At 41.5% G+C, this 15,666-nt stretch overlaps 2 protein-coding genes across 11 annotated transcripts in view; both read left to right on the forward strand.

Moving 5' to 3' along the window:
* The window catches only part of LOC105281131 (rho GTPase-activating protein 23), a 28,222-nt gene extending 18,973 nt beyond the window's left edge, over positions 1-9,249 (forward strand). For 6 of the 10 annotated variants that reach the window (XM_011342147.3, XM_011342148.3, XM_026969799.1 and 3 more), the window contains 8 exons: positions 72-210; positions 423-547; positions 637-1,443; positions 1,539-1,677; positions 2,365-2,425; positions 3,830-4,176; positions 5,634-5,878; positions 5,970-9,249. In XM_011342147.3, coding sequence (XP_011340449.1) covers positions 72-210; positions 423-547; positions 637-1,443; positions 1,539-1,677; positions 2,365-2,425; positions 3,830-4,176; positions 5,634-5,878; positions 5,970-6,980 — 2,874 coding nt within the window. In that variant the 3' untranslated portion in view covers positions 6,981-9,249. Of the gene's footprint in view, positions 1-71; positions 211-422; positions 548-636; positions 1,444-1,538; positions 1,678-2,364; positions 2,426-3,829; positions 4,177-5,633; positions 5,879-5,969 lie in introns of those variants that run through there. The other 4 variants (XM_011342151.3, XM_026969801.1, XM_011342152.3 and 1 more) reach the window with 3 other exon arrangements.
* A 148-nt stretch (positions 9,250-9,397) lies between these two features.
* LOC105281265 (mutS protein homolog 4) lies at positions 9,398-15,404 on the forward strand. The gene is made up of 16 exons (XM_026969821.1): positions 9,398-9,653; positions 10,026-10,167; positions 10,270-10,337; positions 10,438-10,586; positions 10,686-10,879; positions 10,956-11,077; positions 11,166-11,659; positions 11,800-11,986; positions 12,081-12,220; positions 12,283-12,386; positions 12,485-12,704; positions 12,796-12,897; positions 13,146-13,259; positions 13,554-13,762; positions 13,929-14,118; positions 14,236-15,404. The coding sequence occupies exons 1-16, from the start codon at positions 9,539-9,541 to the stop codon at positions 15,247-15,249; spliced, it is 3,564 nt and encodes a 1,187-aa protein (XP_026825622.1). The 5' UTR covers positions 9,398-9,538; the 3' UTR covers positions 15,250-15,404.
* Positions 15,405-15,666: the final 262 nt, after the last annotated feature.

A 15,666-nucleotide genomic window follows, 5' to 3' on the forward strand; every position in this document is an offset into this window, starting at 1 on the left:
TAGTCGAGATAAGACAAATATTTCCTTCGATTTATGTTTTTAACAAGTTTTTATCAACGTGTTTCGGACAGGTCGATTGGTTCTTCTCGGAAGACGATTTAGACGATTTGAGCAGATTGAGTGTCAATTTGAGCCTTCCAATTGATAGCTGTGAAGTTGAGCCAACATCCAATCACAGTCTTCTGTTAAACAACATCCAAAAAGTCGAAGGTACTTTACATAGTTTAATTATTTTTCGGGTTTTCCATCATTATTTGCTTTTTATGACACAAGCGTGAGCTTTATCTCGTTCACTTTTATTTTATAATAAACTATCAGCATACTAAAAGGTAGTTTTTAAGCTTATTGCTATTTCTACTCATTCGCTTTGATACTCGCAGCAATGTATTTATTTTATTTCGCTTTCTTTATTGATAAAACAGGTATGCGCGATATGGCATCCGCCAGGGATATTGTATCTTCGATAATATCCGCAGCTAATAAAAAGATACAAAGAAGACGAAAGAATCAGGACGAAATCGATAACAGTGAACATGACAACGACAAGGTCAGTATCAATTCCCTGCATTATATTCTCCATTAATTCATCATTTTCCATCTTTGCGTAAATATATAATCCAATATTTCATAATTCAGGTCAAATCGAAGCAAGATTCGGAGAGTTTGCCGGTGATTCGGCAAAGCATGGCCTTGAACGAGCGACAGTGTTCCGTCAGCGAAATTGTGCAGATGCACGAGAGCAAAACTCAGTCGAATCACTCAGATCGTGCCGAACCGCGCTCGTTGTCGCTGGACACTAACACCTCTAATGGATCTGCGTCGAATCGAGCAAAGTATGCGAGCCAGGTGATGCACGCGTTGTCCGCGCCGTCAACTGTAGAGCCTCCGAGGTTGTCGAGCGAGGCTAATCTGAGTTCGGCAGAAACGGGCTCCACGGTGTCGAGCGCGTCGAACCAGACCAAGCAAAGCAACGATGAGGTAGCGATTCTGACGTACACTGGCTTGAGCGCGACTACGCAGGAGAGAGTGCGACGGTTCGAGGAAGAGACGAAAGCAATGCTGCAGAGGGATCAGCATCGGCAGAGACTCGAGGCTGAGAAGAGGGAGGAGGAGAGACGAAGGATCGAGATAGAATGGCAATTGGCGAAACGCGAGATGGAGAACGACGATCTGCTCGACAGCATAGTCGACACGACGGTGTCGTCGACTCTTCTATCGGAACGCCTATCAGGACTGAACGAGAGACTTGCCAATGACACATCGCTGATGGACTTGCCCGAAAGGCACAGCAGGTCGCGATCAACCGCGAGACCACCGTTATCGATAGCCGTACAACAACAACCCACGATGCACCAAAAGGCGCAAGCCACCAGTCAGCTGACCAGCATACTAGGAGAGAAGATGAATAACGGCATCATCAAGAAATTCAAGACGGACAAGGATGTAAGCTGATTAAAATTTATTATTAATTTATCTGAAAATATATTTGAAAAGGATATGCTTTTCCTTGATCGATCGATTATCCGTATCTGTTACAGCCGTCGATAGAATCGATTTGCTTGCCGCCAGTTCGATACGGTAGTTTGGATTCCTTGCACGAGGTCCATAATTTTTCACAGTCCTCTCCGTCACCGTCGCAACAACAGCGGGGCGTACCCGGCGATGTCTCTGATGATGGTTAGTACCTTTTGCTTTCTACATGATTTCTACGTGATATCGTGATATGCACTTGGTGCCAGCAATCGATTTCTCTGTGTTGTCCGGTCACATATCGATAATGTGCGATAAATCAATACGTGAAAGTGCATCTGTAAAGCAGTGTGCAACATGCGAACAGAATTCTCTCCTTGTTCTCGTTATATTCGATAGAGATATCTTAATAATTAAGAAACAACACGCGTCGTTAAACTTAATAAGGCATAAAACGATGCTGATAATCCGAGTTCAAGAGATCAAGATTCACATGTACATGTTGTGCATTGTACGTTATATAGTTGGAGATAGGTTTGTGCAAACTGCATGAAAAATAGCGATACACGGCTATAAAGATAATTCAGTGGTATCGCCATTTTTCCAGCATCCCGTGTGTATCCGTACACCGATTCTTAAAGACGTTAAGCGAGACTAAAATGTGTCTTTCGATATAGTAACGTATTAAATGTACGTGAACAAGTGTACTCTATCTTGCTTGTCTCTTTCCGTTCTTACGCGGATATATTTAATTCAACAATTTCACAAGTCCACGTGTATTATTAGAAACAAAAAGAAAAACTCGTACTATTTCGTATTATATATCTGCCTATTTATATTCTCTTTTGTATCTTTTCTCTGTGTAATATCGCTTCTGACGATCGGTGAGTGTAGCAGGATCTTGTTTTCTGCAGTGGACACAGAAGATACTCACTATTAACAAAAAGCTTTCTAGGTACATTTCTCTTCTTACTTGCTTCATACATAAGCGATCTTTTGGATTATTCATATTATATCATTACAAAATGTATGTTAAAAAGAGTCATCATCATCATCATCATCATCATTACAGTACGGAATTCTTTCGATTTTCTTACGATCTAATTGCGTTCGCCATCATCATTGCGCGAACACAGTTCGGAACGTAGCAATTTATTTCGCATATTCTCTAGTATCTGCAGACACGTTTACGACACACACGAGGCTTCTTGCAACGAAAGCAAATTTAATTTTAGAAAATTCGATCTCGTATTTCGCGATCAAGCACACGGAGGGTCGGCCACAAAGAAAGAACACTGGAATAAAAAAAAAGAAGAGTTTTCAGGGTTGTACGACGCGACTTTTGGCCGATCCTCTATTTATACGTTGTTGTCATGTGCTGCATGCCACTCTCCGGCTTTCAGCGTTAAGAAACGCAGATTTATTTCACACGACTGGCTGCTTCTGTGATCTTCAGTGATCTGCTCACATAAATGTGCATATTTTATCAGATATATAATTTTTCATCGCATGCACGTTCTTTGACAATCTGTCGCAAGCTTCGAATAATTCTTCGATCATTGTTTGCCTTATAAAGAGTCATTAGTTATTTTAGAAGAATCACGTCTCGTCATAAGTTACAAGCAATTTTTTAATAATAAGTCCGAAAGCATTTTTCTTTTCATCATCATCGTCACCATCATAAGCCATGTTTCGATGGGGCGAGCGCTCTTATTGTTAGTGGAAAGTAATCTAGTTTCGCACCTTTCTGTCATACATATGTGCATTCCCGGATCGCTCATTTGACTGCTCATCTGCCTGCCTATTCTATCGTTAACGATTGCCTCTGCCAATAAATTATGCTCTTAATTATGAACTTGATTGTCTGCTCGCCTCAGTCTACGACTTTGCGATCAGACACGCCCAAAAAGAATGCGAGTAGAGTTGGCTCGTAAGATGTTATTTCTTCCGAGTTCCTCGGGCTGCAAAGGGACGAGGTATCGATCTGTCAGTACTCAATCGCGAGTGAGAGACGACGTTAATCTTGAACTCAATTCTTCCCGCTCTCAATCTGCTTTATTTTCTTTCTATTTCGTAGCTTTTCGTTACGTACAGTTTACTTTCATCTTACTGTATCGCGCGTGCATATTTATTTCCGTTGAGCATTGGATCGCGCGTCAATGAATCGGCGTTAAACTCAGTTCGAGAGAATGCATCTCGGCTAGAATACAGCTCGCCTAGAGAACCGTAGAAACATACAGTGGGTTCAGACGCAAAGGAGGAAGACGAGAGGAAGAGACGAGAGTTTGCTCTGCCGCGCCGGCCGCAACGAATTATGAACGATGCGAATGACGAACGAATGGTTGAACACCACGTATAGGCACACAGCAAGCCCGGGTTTTTGGTGGTACATATCGTCCCACCTATACGGTACCGCAGGTCCCGGTAGCACCACCCCGAAGACACCGGCCCAGTCGCCAATATCAGTGCCAGTGCCAGTCGCAGCAGTCCCAATGCCAATGTCCATGCACGTGTCCTCAACAGCAACAGCATCAACAGCCGTCGTCGAGCCTGCGCTGGCAGCTGCTGTCGCGTCTGCAGCAGCTTCCGCATCATCGCCGTACCACCCAGGAGACGCACGAACATCATCATCATCATCATCAACAGCGAACAACGAGCCCACCGCCGGGCTCACCGCCGCCAAGACTTTAAACCGATTCCTCCGAGGTAAATTCCCAGGTCCGCGCTGCCAGACCAGAGTCTGTGAACCGTCACATCCAGCATCCGAGATGCGATGCCCGACGAGCTGACAGCTGGCTCACCCGAATGGCTTTATTACACCTTTTCAGTTTCCATACGTCTCACACACTAGTCAAGCACGCGTCCACACATCGTTGTTTGCTACTTCCCTTCAACTAACTATTACTTCCGTTACGTCCGTGCCGTCCATTTCCGTTCACATCCCGTGCGCGTTTATTCCGCTCGCGCGTCATTCCTCGTCGCTATTACCAACGCCGTGGCCGGCGAATAAACGCCGTTAATATCCATGTATACTGTAGTATACTGAATGTATACTGAAGAGAATGTAGACGAATTTTAATGGCTTTCACGCAACGCAAATAACACTGGAGACTGCATTTTGGTTTTTTTTTGTTCCATCACAAATTGCCTTTTTCCGTCGGCAGAAGTGAATGATATCGTCTTTTATTCTTTTTCGCGAATTTCTGCTCAAATGTTTGAGCGTATGGCTATGAGTGAATGAAATCAGTAACACAGTTACGTACTAATTACGAGATTGCTGTAACACGATATTCTATGAATTCTATAGGTAAAAAATATTTTCACGAGAAAAATAGTATTATTTAAAAAAACGAACAATGAACCAGTTATTTGTACCGGATTTTGTTTATGTATTTAATAACGAATATACGGTTTTTTGTGTATATTTAAAAAAATGTACTTTTCAGCTTTCCATTTTTTAGCAATACTACTCGTAGATATTGCTCTGGAAAGCTTTTAATGCGTTTTATTTTTATCTTTTCCTTCAGGCGACGTTTTTGCAAGAGTTGCATTATTCCCGCGATATAAAGATGCATACATGTATTTCTTATCTCGTTTGCTCAATATACTCAAGGATATGTAGTCTTATTTTCATGCTACAGCACTAAACGCTGATGATGCTGATTACGCTGCTATTGCAATTATCGGTATGCATACAGTTGGCGAAACATAATTTTAGTAACAACAACAGTTACAGAGTTATGACGACAGCGATGATAATGATGTTAATAAAAATGAAGATAGAAACATATTAATTTTTTCTAATCTTTTGTAATCGCGTTCACTTGACATCGACAGTGTCTCGATGCTGCCTTTATATAATGTGATTTATTTTCTTATTTTTATTGCAGTTTTTCTTTGCGGCGGTTTTATTTTGCAGGAATGCATTCACGCAAGATTTCACCAGCTGCGATACGCTGTGAAGCGCATACACTTTGACATTCACCATGTTTAGCGATTGCGTCACGAATTATATTCGTTACCACGCAGATATTTGTACTGTTTGCGCTCGATAATAATGACCAAGTAACAACTCGGTGCTTTGAATGTTTTTGGCGTATGAGTTTTGTGTCGAATTTGTGATGTATTTCGCACGACTAACGCAAAGGAATCTCCTATTGCAGGTAGTGACCTTCTGACCAGCCTTACGACCACGTTCGATCGCAAATGGAGGTCTCTCGTCAGTCAGTCATCAAGTCAAACACAGCCTCCTCCGGAATCTACAATCAGCAATAAGAACGACATTACAGAGCAGCAGAAGCAAAAAGCAAACGTCTTTCCGAAATTCAAATATCCATCTGCGGAAACTTATCGCGATCCCAGTCTTCACAAATCACTCGACAAGAATCATCTTTCTCGCTTAAAGGATGTAAGTATCGATAAAGTATCTTCAAACAAAGTCTCGCAAAACAATGTTAACGTTATCATTGTTAATATTATTTTCATTTCGATTGTCACAGGACGCCCCTGAAAAAGACACCGATTCGACGGTGACCAATGACGCGCCGCGTGCCTTGGAAACTGTCACGCCGAATAACGACAAGCAGTCGAGATTGGAAGCGAAAAGTACCTCAAATCACACCACGGAGAAGACGGTGGCAGAGAAGAGGCCGGATTCAAGTGAGAAAGACGAGGATCAGAAGGATACGGACGAGGGTGAAGCCTGTCTGCACGCGGGAAACGCGAAACGTTACGAACTGGCGAGCGAGAAGAGTCTTCAGGAGGGCAAATCAGACATCAATGACATCGATACGAAACCGGAGGATAAAGGCAAGGGCCATCATTACGAGGGCGGTGATTCCAGCTACTCCAACAAGCTGAAAAAATTTGAGAGTTTGACCAGCTCCGAGGTAAGGTCCCGCCTGAAACGCTCGGAGTCCTTGAATAAAAGGACCTCCGAGAATACCACCTCGAGGTTAAAGAGATCAGAGAGCTTGAACAAACACTCGACCGAGCGACTATCACCGCTCAAGCGTTCGGAGAGTTTAAATAAACACTCCGGCGACAGATCGGAGTCACCAGGCAGCAAGCTCAAACGTTCCGAGTCACTGACGAAGACCGAAAAGACTGAGTGCAACATCAGCAAGCGGCGGCAATCGGTACGGAAGGAGAGCGCGACCAAACTGAAGCGGAAGAATGGCATGTCGGAACGGTCGATCAAACGTAGACACACGGTCGGTGGCACCAAGGACTTTGACAAGGTGCACTGGCTTGATAATAAATTGCAGTCCGAGGCCGAGAGGATCATCAAGAGCGACTACAGGCCGAAGAAGAGTCAACTCAGAACCAGCTCGCCCGATCTCAGCACCAATCGAGTGGGTATGACTGATGCGAGCTTTCTGATCGAGGTGAGCTTTCGTGGGCCCAGCAACGTCGTCTTCAACGTGACCAACGCCGCACGGCCGCAATCGCTGCCGGATGCGAATCTCGCGTCCAAGGTGTTCAAGGTGCCGCTCGAGAGTCACGTATAACACGCGCGTGTAAATCGCTCCGCTCTATTCACTTCTAAATAATGCACAGCTGTCATACCTGTCGCCAGTTTTAATATCGATATCACATATAAACCGAGCCATATCAAGTTCGCATTATCTTGCGTTGGACGAAAATAATTGAATTGCGTCTGAGCATCTAAGTTTATACTCGCCGAAAATGCCGACGTTATTCGCCACATCATTATTCACCACTCGCCAACGTGCCAAAGAGCTGTCATCGACCATCGACAATGTCGACAATTTGCTACGAATCGGCTACATTGACGGATTAATCCAAGGAGGTACATCCATCATCACGTTTTCTTATCACAGTACCGTTTCGACCATCGAGCTAGTTTAATTCGTAATGTAATCGCGTAAGAATAACCAGGGGATCTTATTCGGAACGAATTGGAAATGAATTTTCAAAGTGGAATTGGAAATTTCTAGATTAAAATGTCAGAAATATGACTAGACTTCTTCTTATTATTTAAAAAAAAAAAAGTAACAAAGACACTCTTTATCTGAAGGCAGCGGGAATAAAGCTAAGTTGCACTGAAGAAACGTAAGAAAGTTATCTAGCGGTTATATTACACGTGGTATTTGCATTGTGTCAATTATATTATATACATATATTATATATATCATACTTATGACTTGTGATCGTGACATTTTTTGTACATAAGAGATGTATATGCGAATTAATTCAATAGATATTAATTATCTAGAGTGCAAGGGGTGACTATATAAATCTATATATATATTATATCTGTCTTTAAATTTATATTTTAATAATCACTTTACATCGTCGCGGATGTTCCGCGTGCGATAGTGCTCGATCCTCGTGTACGGATTGGTATTGGCTATGTGAAAATGCGTTTATCTTTAAGGCGTGCAACGGAAAGTGATCGTTAGGATAAAAGTTACGAGATTGCGCGTGCATTTTTTGAGCGTAAGATTGTGCCGCGAGCACAAGATCGCCGCGGGCGATCGGTATACATTTGAAAGTTCTTCGAAAGGTAGCGTTAAGGAATTTTTTATGTGAGTTCTCCGATGAAAAGTCTACGATGTGATAAAATCTTTTAATTGATCGCGCGTTTTATCGATACACACATATCGTTGCGTACGTTTGCAGGCGCGCCCGCGTTTGTAATCGTGCTGCGCGAGCACGTTGCACGTACGCGCGTATATACATACATACATTTTTCTATGTGCATTGTGATTGATATTACATTAACGATCAGTTTAAGACCACACTGTTGCGGCATTGTAAATTTTATGACGATAGTAAAAGGCAAGGCGAGACGCAAACGGTGCCGTCGATCACGCGTATTCGATGCCTCGCGCAATGTGAAATTTCCCCGACCCGGAGCAAATCACTGGGACATTACAGTGCGACCAGGATAGGATTTTATCGCTGCCTGGGTCGGGCAGGTTTTCCATAGGCGTGGCTTGTTACAAAAAAAAACTGATAACGTTAAGCGGTGCAACACGTATATGTATACTCCTTTTATCGCTGTAAAATAGTATACTTCTTGAGAATATCTCAGAGATACGCTTGGGCCTCTTATATGGATCATTAGTACTGGATCATTATTAATCGAAATATTTTACATTTTACGCAGAATCCTCTGTCTTTGTCTACCCTTGTAATTTGCGTTTTAGCGATTAGTGCGTTGCGTTGTCTCGAATGTCCAATCGAAGCTATCGATCAAATATTCCGAGGAACTTCACCAAGCGCCGCGAAACTGGAAATTAAACAAGGATACAATACATGAGTCGGTGAAAGAACCATGCGATATATTAATTGCAATTAATTTACCATTGATATGTAGGAGTTACTCTCGGGATTGGCGCAATATATAATTCTTCGTTAAATCTGCGTGTTGAAAAATTCATGTACGTATGTGTAAATACATACCGTGCTGTCGATGCAAGATTTTTGCGCGTACCGTCGCGCGTTATTACTATATTCCCTTTGCGAGTCCGGAGCGACGCACAGTCGTTTAGGTAATTTCACATGTGAACACTATAGTTGCTGTCGCGCGAATCGAGGGATCTGAAGCGTAAAGTAGCAGAGACAATCGATTTGACTATGCTTGTATATAGAAATGTAACTAAATTCTAAGGAACGACGATAAAACGATATTTATTTCGAAATGAATATAGTGATTGTGATCGTGTTATTTATTATTAACCAAGCAAGAGTATGTTCACCGCAAAATTGACAAAAACACTGAACGATATTGTAAATAATAAATATTACTATGAAAGTTTAAGCATTTGCAATATCCCGCCTTACTCGATAAGCGACTAAATTCAGACTCTACAGATGATTAGCTTCAAGCGACGGTGCCCGAACTGATTGGCCGAATCTGTCACGTGACACGGAATTTGGAATGTCGTAATTGTAGCGCATAAATTCAGACTGTTGCTGTGCGCTACTGCGTTTGCAATCAAGCATACAAAGGGAAAAACGAAGCGGCGAAGTTGACACAGCTTAGCTGCGAATCGCAAAGTACCTTGTCCAAATAATTCGTTTCTTCTTGCTGTATAAAATGAATGTGATACAACCTGCTGCGCTGAGAGGACGGCCGAGAGGCGCTTATACGAGAGGGAGAATCGCCTCGATACCAAATGCGCAACGCGCTACAAATATTTTTCCGAAGTATCGTAAGTGCTATCATACTGTGCGTTATCGCGCAAAAATTTCGAATCGCGCACTTACACTTTTAATGATAAACGAAGACTCAGATCAAATGTCGAAAGAATGCAATATGTCTTACGTTTTATTCAATATATTATTTAAACGATGAATTAAATAAATTCCTACAAAAAAAAGAAAATATTGTTTACATGTTTCTGATTCATAAATTGCATCGATCGAAATCGGTTACAAGAATTCGTCCACCATAAATTTTGTCCCGCCGAGTTAAATATATGTTTAATATTAAACGACTTTTTTAACATTCGCCGCTGCGTTCTCGCTACTCGACCTTGAACTCGTCATCCTACACGTGCCGTTTTCTTCGTGCGCGAATGTAGAATTCGATTCTGGTTTCCTGAGACCACCGACGAGCACGGGATCCGGGATAAATTCCAATGCGAATACAAGGACGCCAATTCGCAGAGAGAATTGCGTCTCCACGTCATCCTACCTGCCCAGCACTTCTCGTCATAGCGCGGGGTGAGCTACTCACGCCTACGAATTATTCCTTTTTTCCTGTATATATTATCTACATATCTACGAGTAGATTATACCGTACACTTGTGCATTAATATTTATTAGATCATGCAACCGAACGAGATCGACACCACGCGGCACGTCCAGCAATGCGGAAACTTTGATAGTAATCGGTGAGCAAGAGTTAAATAAAAAAAATGGCCGAGAAGTCTTTTTAGTCCTTTTCGATTTTATTATTATCATAACGTTTACAAACGTTGCATTCGCGAATAGCGTTGACAGCTGGCCGAGGAGACGCCAGTAGTGAAGTCGGTTTGGCAGCGATAGATCTCCAGTACCCATACTTGATTCTCTGTCAAATCAGCGACTGCCAAACGTACGTCAATACCTTGACGAAAATTAATATGCTTGACCCGGTAGAGGTAAGCGATTATCTACATTTCCATCGCATTACATTACGTTACATTAATTTCGCTGTCGTTGATCTCTCGGACAAGTGATTCACGCTTTATTTATCGAAGATACTGATGCCGGAAACGATGTGCCAGCAGCGAGGTCGCGGGAATAAGCTGTACAAATCGATCAAAGAGAAGTTCAATGCGCTCAACATTACGCCGATCTCGCGAATGCACTTCAACGAATCGACTGGCATGGAACGCGTGCGAACTCTCTGTGCCCAGGAATATTCCACGGTGGAATTGATAGTGAAACAAAAGTAACCGCCGCTGGTATTAACGTATCATGTACAAATGACGAGTGCACAGTAATGAACGATCGTGTTTCAATCGTAGATATTACGCTTTAGCCGCCACTGCGGCGTTGCTCAAATACGTGGAATACGTCCAACACGTCGTTTACGCCCCGAGGTCGATGCGAATCGAATTTCAGGGATCACCGAATACCACGATGATTGGTAAAAATAACAATCGTTTAACAAGGTTCAATAGTACTTTCATATAACGAATGACGACTCGATCATCGCGATGATTATTGTTGCACAGACATAGAAAGCGCTCAGAGTCTGGAACTGATCGTCTCGCAGTCCAAGTACTCTATCGTCAGTCTGCTGGGCACTATGGATCGCTGCTTGACTCCCATGGGCAGGAGGCTCCTACGCGCTTCCATTCTCCAGCCTTCTTGCGATGAACGTTTGATCCTTGATCGACAAGCTTGCGTGGCCGAATTGATAGCCAATCGTTCGTTGTGCATTAGCATTCAGGTAGCTGCACGACTGGAACACTTATGTCTAACGAGTAGTGCTCAACAATTTCATTGGACTTGCGATATTTTTGTTTCACAGCCGGCAGTGCAACGCCTTTTCGGCACGGACCGTTTGCTGACATTAGCGACTAAACCACTGTACGTAAATGACATGCAAAATGCAGAGCGAAATTTGAACTACGTGTTGCTTTTGAAAAGCAGTTTGGACGCTATTCCAGAATTGGAGGCGATTCTCGCAACCGGCACTCAACCGTTTTTCGTGAAAATGCGAAAAGTATATGTTTTCCTGGGGCTGATCAATGCATAATTAATAAGAGACATTCAAATATTAAATTTTAATCTTTATTAAATAATTTTTATCGTAACGCTTTTATTGACGTAATTGACATAATGCACTATGTATTAAACTTACAGAATTTAGGAAATTTAGAGTTCCGAGTTATAAAAGATAAAATGTTAACGTTGATAAACACGGACGCAAGATTCGTGAAAGGCTGCGCTTCTTCGAGTCTGGAGCGATGCTTCGCCATACAACCTGGCCTCAACGAATTATTAGACGTCGCTCGGCAAATTTATTGCGAATTAATCAGTGACATGAAAAGTATAAATGCATTATAATAAAGTAATATATTTGAAGTGTATTTAATGCAACAGCGAGATGAAAGATTGCTAATAATTTGCACTTATTTAAATAGAAATAGTGGAGCAATTGGCTGTGAAGCATAGACTTCCATTAACTTTAGAATACAACACAAATTTAGGCTATCACATCAATTCAATCATACCGCGAGGTTCGAACATTGCCATGTCGGAATTGCCAGCGGAATTTATTCAGGCAAGTCATCGTTAATCAATATCGATATCTCACGTGGCTTACAGTTTCATATTTTTATGTAGGTAAGAAAAAACAGGAGGTCCTTCGCGATGACCACGATGGCGTTACTGACATTGAACAAACAGTGCAAAAAAGCGTGCGAGGAAATTTACGTGATGAGTAACACGTGAGTCAATCGTCCGTTTAATTCCTCTCTCTATGTCCATTTCTTTTTTCCCCTTTATCCTCCCAAAAAAAATTATTACATCAAGTGACAATTTGCAGATTGCTCAATATGTTACTGGAGGACATAAGACAACACGTCGGTTGTTTGTTTCAACTGAGTGCTGATGTGGCGGAATTGGATTTAATATTATCATTGGCGCAGATCAGTTCCAATCCAGAATACGTGAGACCGTCATTCGGGACGAAGTTAGAATTGATCAATTCGTTGCATCCGATTATGGAATTATTTAACAGGGATCTTCCAGTACCTAACGACGTGGTGAGCGTTAAGTGTAAAATCACAACAAGTGTTAATGAAACATCATGATAAATTTCTGATATTTTCTTATTTCAATCGCGTCAACGCGCAGAAAGCTTCGTACGCATATAATTTTCACCTGATAACCGGACCAAACATGAGCGGCAAATCTACATACTTGAAACAAATTGTTCTACTTCAAATCATGGCGCAGGTGACAATACGATGCTTTTCAATTAATTGGATCGCTGCATATAAAATATTATTTTCCATGTAATTTTGCAAATATTAAAATATATCGTTGCATAAAGATATTATATGTCACTTTAGCGTGATGTATATAATACTTGATAATTATCGTTAGATTCTTAGAAAGATGTTTACTACGTAAGCTAAAATATGTAGCGATCTAATACATCAATGTCTCGACTAACGCGTTATAGTTACACGCATTTGTCGTAGATCGGTTCGTACGTACCGGCTACGAAAGCGACATTCCGCATCGCAGATCGCATATTTTGTAGAATGAGTTCTCGCGACGACGCTGAACTCAATGCGTCCACCTACGTTCTGGAGGTAAATTATACTCTTTCCCTTCTCCTTTTCTCTTACAAATATCTGTCTCTCTCTCTCTCTCTCTCTTTGGAGCACTATTATTCGAGATTGACTTTCTTCTCCCTAACGTCTCTATTAAAAATGCCAACGGCAATCGCATGCTTTCAAGCAGTCAGTCATCCGAGTAGTACTAACCATACCCAACATTACTCGTTTAACTGCAGTAATCCAACGAGAACAGGTATTTTCAGCGCAGCAAAGGAACTAATTATACCCAACTGCATGATTATGCAATTACCGATTCGTTTATTTCAGATGAAGGAGGTGCAATACATCTTACAGTCCGTCACTCCGAACTCCCTCGTCGTTCTAGACGAGCTCTGCAGACACACCGCAGTCGAGGAGGGGTCGGCTATCGCTTGGTCGATATACGAGAAATTATCACTGACATCCGCGTACACATTTGCCGCAACGCATTTCTTGCACCTGACTGCACTAAGCAACATGTATCACAACATAGAAACGTACGAGATTTTCTGCAGATAATCCACCCAGCAAGAAAATATACGAATACGCATTAATATATCAAGAAAATATTCCTATTTCCTGTTGCGTTATTTAATCATAATATTTCCCTGCTGGTGTTTTCTTAGAAGAGAGAAAATTAAACGTTAGTAACTACGGTTTCAGGCATTACTTCGAGACAAAAAATGCGGAGCCAGAGAACAAAACGAAAGAATTACACCTGATATATACTCATAAATTGATGCCTGGAATAGGATCCACTGATCATTATGGAATTGCTTTAGCGGAAGTGTGCTCTCTACCGAAATGCGTTACAACCAAGGCACGAGAGTATGCATCCAGGCAGTCCACGCAGGTACGAGCAGTTTTTCTATAAATACTCGTTGTTTTATCAAATAATAATACTAAATAAATAATTATTTTGCAATTATTAAGTATTATTAAATATCATTTAAATATTTCATTTTTCCAGAATAATCTCGGCTCTTTCACGAGTTCCCGATCATGGGAGAAATCGTGTTACGATGCGGTCGTTCAATTGCGCGCGCTGTTGGACGATAATAATTTCACTTTTGCGAATGTAATAAATATCATGAAGCAACTGGATCTAAGCAAACAACCCAAGCAACAACCTGCGAAACATGCGCAGGGGCCCGCACAATTCACAAGTGTCCCGCAAAATTCACAAGCATCACGCAAGAGACAGAAATGCGAGGATGATAGAAACCTTGATGCTGTACCAAAAAATAATTTAACGATAGAAACAAACAACAATGCATCGTTAACTGAATTACCAAACCAGACAAATAAGAACGACACGGTGCCAGAAGAAATGGAGTACGAACCAACGCAGATCGTCGATCGCGCGATTGTAGTCGCGCATCCAGCAGACCACGATCTGAAAACAGATTTGCGATTAACAGATAACGTGATTAAATCATTTTCATTGCCAAATGCAAACGTAGCCGATGAAGAAACATCAATTATTTTTAACCCATGCCCTTCTTTCCAATTGACAAAACTTCCGCCGTTGGAATCATTCGATTCGACCACAACAGAGATAAAATCGTTGGCTCAACAATCGGGAAGCATCACCGACGATCCGCTATTTTACGTTCGTACATCCTTCACGGCAACCAGCCAGAAGACGGTAACATTGTCGGAAACCGATAAAGAGAATCAATCACAAGGCGAAGCAAGTTTAACATTCGCTACAAATTCAATAGCGACTTCTTCGTTGATATCCCGCATATCTTCTCAGGGATATCACGATTACTGCCTATCCCAAAAAGACTTTGACATTTCTCAGTCTCAATCAATTTCAAGTGATTTAGCAAGGATTACCGCGCGAGTCAAAGAAGCAGCGATCTTCCGGCAGATCGAGGGCAGCTCTTTCGATGAGGAAGAGTTCCTTAATAGTATTCAACAAGTGCCGTTAAATTTTACGCCTCCTAATGATGAAGACGTAGTAATGACATCTACATAATTTGTTTTATGTATTTTGTTTCATTAATATCCCTGTTAAATCAGTTTATTTTTATTATTATCAGTTAATATCTCTATCAATCATTTGAATAAGATGTTAATTTGTTTGAATCTCACGATGATCAGAATTCAATAAAAAAATGTTAAGAAATGATATTTCTGCATTTTTTCTTTGCGTAAAAATACAAGTGAATTGCCGCCAAGTTCACATTAACGCATGAACATATGATGCGCGACATGAAAATCTCTTCTTTTTGTAGCAAAATTGTCAAGATACGTCAACTCGTGCATTTTCGGGAAAAGAATAAACATAAAAATCATAAGATTTGGTAACTTCATGACGCGAAGAAGATGAACAGGCGATGATGATCATCGAACAGCTGACAATTCTTTTGAATATTCCAAAATCGGAGTATAA

This window comes from Ooceraea biroi, chromosome 5, assembly GCF_003672135.1.
Source record: "Ooceraea biroi isolate clonal line C1 chromosome 5, Obir_v5.4, whole genome shotgun sequence".
Lineage (NCBI taxonomy): Eukaryota > Metazoa > Arthropoda > Insecta > Hymenoptera > Formicidae > Ooceraea > Ooceraea biroi.

Coding starts and splice junctions, on each gene's coding strand:
- LOC105281265 (XM_026969821.1), top strand. CDS start 9,539: ATGAATGTGATACAACCTGCTGCGCTGAGAGGACGGCCGAGAGGCGCT. Junction 12,705..12,795: donor TTCCAGTACCTAACGACGTG/GTGAGCGTTAAG, acceptor GTCAACGCGCAG/AAAGCTTCGTACGCATATAA. Junction 14,119..14,235: donor CATCCAGGCAGTCCACGCAG/GTACGAGCAGTT, acceptor TCATTTTTCCAG/AATAATCTCGGCTCTTTCAC.